General features: G+C 42.7%; 1 protein-coding gene across 1 annotated transcript; it reads left to right on the top strand.

Moving 5' to 3' along the window:
• The first annotated feature begins 2,601 nt into the window (after window positions 1-2,601).
• LOC139016924 (olfactory receptor 2A5) lies at window positions 2,602-3,534 on the top strand. Its single transcript, XM_070425099.1, has one exon. The coding sequence runs from the start codon at window positions 2,602-2,604 to the stop codon at window positions 3,532-3,534; it is 933 nt and encodes a 310-aa protein (XP_070281200.1).
• Window positions 3,535-4,862: the final 1,328 nt, after the last annotated feature.

The following is a 4,862-nucleotide window of genomic DNA, read 5'->3' on the forward strand; positions in this document are numbered from 1 at the left end:
TATATTTTCCACACTGCGCCTCTTCTGAGCTTCGGTATGCTGTTCTCTTTCCTTCTAGTTGAAGAGTCTCTCCTCAGCCAGCTTTCCTGTGGTTCTGGGTGATGTCTGTTCCGTCTTTTAGTTGTATTTTTGAAGTGGTTGTTTGCGGCAGCAGTCTCCGGTGTTTACCTATGCCGCCATCTTGGTTATTCTCTCCCCAAATGTGTTCTGATAGGTGGGTTTTGGACAATTCTCTCCAAAACTTTGCCCAATGAGCAAACACATAAATATACACATTCACACCTGTATAGGCTTGACCCATAAGAGAGACATACAGAAAAATTTTCAAGAAATTCTCTATTTATATTTTATTTTGTGTTATATAAAGACAACACCTTATTCCAAGGCATCATTGTATCAGAGTGTTCACTGAACATCCTGAGTATATCATAGTCTAGATGTGAATTTGACATTCCTGCCCTCTAAACCCCAAGACACCTCTTCAAGGCTAGCTTTACTCTGGTTTCTGGTTTCCCTTCCTTCTAATACCCCATATAAAAATCTCAGGTACTATGTGGAAATGTCTCAGCATCTTTCTCACCAAGTGTGGGAAGGTTGATAAAAATGTTTTTCTTACCTACCGATACCAAACTTAAAATTCTCTAAGAAGAAAGGAGAAATAAATTAATGCCAGTTTTTAAAGTCATTATCTCATAAGGATGATGCTTTGCCTCCTCTGAGCTCCACTAATTTCATTTGGGACAAGACTGAGATCCAGGATCCATCACTATCCAAATACTTAGGGGGTGTAATTTGCAATGTGGCCCCAGGAGTATGTTTATCCTTATTATGATACAAGTTTCATGTATATGGATCCAGCTGGGTATTAAGTCAATAATACCTGCTCCTTTTCTTCCGAACATCCATCCCCAGGGCCCAGAGAGAGAGAAAGACAAACAACTTCTGGTTTTCCTGGTAGAGATGGTGTCTGTATCTTTTGTGACCTTGTCTCATCTCTCTCAGGGACCCTCAGGAACAATCTAGGAGAGCTTGGGTGGCGATGACCTCACTGTAAAACCTTTACAGCTGTGCTCACAGTGAGCCAGCCTATCCCTGCATTCGCCTGCATCAAGAGAACAGGGACAGAGGGAGTCAGTGGAAGCCTTTGCCCCCTCCCCACATGGGAGTTCATTCTGTGGGACTCTTTCCTTCTTCCCACGTGGGAGTCTATACTTGTTCTTCAATAAATATCCACCTTTGCTATATAAAAAAAAGAGAACTGGGACAACTCCTGCACCTGCCAAGATCCTCTTTCCACGACTGTTGGAGGGAGCAAGATCCTCAGCTCCGACCTGCAAAATCTCTCCTCACTTCTGTGCAGTTTCTCTAAATCTAATATCTCTGAGATAAGGCTGGTGCCGCAGTGAGTAAAGGGCCATTTGCAAAGTGTGGTAATTTACAGAAGCTGGGGTCTGGAGGAAGGAAGGGCTCCAGAAATCAGCAAACTAAATGGGGGGTACAGGGTCAACTTATGGGCAGGCAGCTTTCTGGGCTTAAGGCAGGGCTGGAATTTGCAGATCTGGGGTTATACGTTGCCCATTGAGAATGAATGCTCTTGAATGCCATGAATTGTCAGGTAGTAGGTGTACACTTCTATGGAATATCTTAGGTTTTCCCTTTTGGTTCTCCCTATGGCCATATGGTTGGTGGAATGTATTGTCTTTCATCCATCCATCCATCCATCCAACAAATGTACTGGGCACTATTCAAATGCAGTGGGCCCAGAAACAGTATCTACTCAGAAGCAGGGGAGAAGCCCTATAAGAGGCTGGGGTGGGGTAGGAGGGGGTAAGGTTATATTGTTAACTCTTTACATAGATAACCACTCGCCCTGACCCTGTACCATGAATTGACTCTATGAACACTGGAAAGATTAGTGATGTTGCTCTGCTTGTGCCCAGAAAGAAGACAGCTAGATTTTCCTGCATGGCATCAGGAAGTAAAAAACTTACTGCCAGCATTTACTAAAGCCCTAAACCTAGTGAATACAGAGGAAAACGGACCTCTTTGAAATTGTATTTGTAAATCTCATTCCCTAATTCATTAATTCATATATTTGCTCCTGATCATTTATTGAGCACCTGCAATGGGCAATATACTCCGCACACATTATATAATAAGAGAAAATCAAATGAGGAGGAAAAAATGGGAACAGAATTAAAAATCTAAATAAATTAGGAAGTAAAACTACATGAGAATATGGCAATGGGCCTTTCTAAGAAATAAAATGATTAGGCATTCTGGAAAATGATTTATTCTGTGGCTGCCATCAGGATGGTAAAAATGTGGATCTTGCAATCAAAGTTAATAAAATTCTTTAGAAATGGAAACAGTACATGATACCTTGTGCCCATTTAGACTAGTTACCTGAACAGATTGTATTTCTACTTTCATGTGGATAAAAGGATCTGATGTAATGACCCTGAAAGAGATTGCTAGCTGAGTCAGCATACAGTGGGCACCATAAATGTCCTCTTTCTGTGTAATAACTAATCCAGATCTGCATTTGCTCCTCAGCCCACAGCATACTGCAGTGACCCACATAGGCACAGTTGCCAGGGCATGATGGAAAATCAGACATGGGTCACAGAATTCATTCTCCTGGGATTCCTGCTCAGCCCAAACACGCAGCTGCTCCTCTTTGTGCTCTTCTCTCTGTTCTACGCTTTCACCCTGCTGGGCAACGCAGTCATCCTGGGGCTCATCTGGCTGGACTCCCGACTGCACACCCCCATGTACTTCTTTCTCTCACACCTGGCCATTGTTGATATTTCATATGCTTCAAACAATGTCCCAAAGATGCTGGAAAACCTTCTGAACAAGGAAAAAACTATCTACTTTGTCCCATGCATAATGCAGACCTTTTTATACATGGCTTTTGCTCACACTGAGTGTCTCCTCTTGGTAATGATGTCCTATGATCGGTACGTGGCAATCTGCCACCCCCTCCATTACCCTGTCATCATGAGCTGGAGAGTATGCACAGTCCTGGCTGCTACTTCCTGGGCATGTGGTTCCCTCCTGGCTCTAGTCCATGTGGTTCTCATCCTGAGGCTGCCCTTCTGTGGGCCTCAGGAAATCAACCACTTCTTCTGTGAGATCCTGTCTGTCCTCAGGCTGGCCTGCGCTGACACTAGGCTCAACCAGGTTGTCATCTTTGCTGCTTCTGTATTTATCTTAGTGGGGCCCCTCAGCTTGGTGCTGGTGTCCTACACACGCATCCTCTTTGCCATCCTGAGGATCCAGTCTGGAGAGGGTCGCAGAAAGGCCTTCTCCACCTGCTCCTCCCACCTCTGTGTGGTTGGTCTCTTCTTTGGCAGTGCCATCGTCATATACATGGCCCCCAAATCCTACCATCCTGAAGAGCAGCAGAAGATCCTTTCCCTGTTTTATAGCCTTTTCAACCCTATGCTGAACCCGCTGATCTACAGCCTGAGGAACGCAGAAATCAAGGGTGCCCTGAAGAGAGTGAAGTGGAAACAGAGAGCAGTGTGAGGGATGCCAGGGAGAGGCCTGAAGGTAGAAGATTTGTTCTCTGTGAGATCTGGGGGAACGGTGTTGTGAATATTCAAAAATCTCATGTCTTAGATTTCTGCTATCAAGAATATATATTCATCAGATTCTATCCTTAACATGGTGTACTGTCCAGAACATGGAGCATAAGTAGAAAGTGACAGAGCACATAGACTCTGAGACAAGTCACAAAGTGTGTAAGCACAGGGCCAGAGAGCCACGGACTCCTACAGCAAATTCCCAGCACAATCTGATATGCGGTTTCTCTTCTGCTGAGGATTTGTTCTCTCTAATCTCCTTTTAGATTCCTCTGTAATTTCCATTGCCCTTATTGCTGTAAGTATATGCTAACAATTCCATAATATATGCTGCTACAAAGGGCACCTCTATCAAGACAGAATACTCACCTGGGGACAAGCAGGCTCCTATAGTCAACTCCCTGCTCTGGAATGTAACAACTAGAGATGATGACATTCGATCTGAAAAAGCATCTGCATCTGAGCCCAATAAATCTATTTCTGTGAAAAGCAAAGTTTAATTATACGAATTTTCAATACGAGAGACAGAAATATCAGAATCTTAGTTTCATTTCATTCTGCACCATTTGATTAGTAAGAGCTTGTGTCTAGAATAAATGAGTCAGTTACTAGGGAAGTTGTCTTTCCCAGAGTCCTGGTGACAGAGCTTGATGTCTGTCATCACCCATTAGGATGATCATTACATAAAATATTCTAGGAGTAAGGAAACCCTGTGAAAGGAAGAAAGCATCAGGAAAGGCTAATAGCTTGACAGAACATTGTAGACCCACAGTTAGAACCAATAACACGACAAAGTCGGATAAGGACTTGTAGGAACCTCAACAAAATTCCAAAGAACACCTGTTCCAGGGACTATAAATTACTTCTTCTGGACCCAAGTGATCAGAATGATATGGAAGAGGAATTTATTTTTTTTTAAAAAACACAAGTTCAGGGCTTAAGTGGCCAGCATAGTATAATGAATGATTTCTTTAACACAGTAATGGTGTCTTCTGAATTCTCTTCTTCTCTATTCTTGTTTTATCATGCGTCATTCAAGTGTATCATATATGTGATAGTATATTATCTGCTTTCTTTGGATTTACTTTTTCATCTGAATTTTCTCATATACCATTATCACTTCATAGCTTTCTTCTCCCATGAAATTAGGAAGCAAAAGGGAAGCTTTTCCCTCCACCCTCCTATTTTCCTCTCAGTTCTCAAAAAGTTTCATTCATTAGCTCATTTGGGAAATACATTTTATCTCTGGCCATTAGTCTTTTTATCTCCAGC

The sequence above is a fragment of the Myotis yumanensis genome, unplaced genomic scaffold (assembly GCF_028538775.1).
Source record: "Myotis yumanensis isolate MYYU_CA2020_CCGP unplaced genomic scaffold, mMyoYum1.0.hap1 SCAF_9, whole genome shotgun sequence".
Lineage (NCBI taxonomy): Eukaryota > Metazoa > Chordata > Mammalia > Chiroptera > Vespertilionidae > Myotis > Myotis yumanensis.

Excerpts from the sequence above, each read along its gene's own strand:
- LOC139016924 (XM_070425099.1), top strand. The coding sequence starts at position 2,602 with ATGATGGAAAATCAGACATGGGTCACAGAATTCATTCTCCTGGGATTC.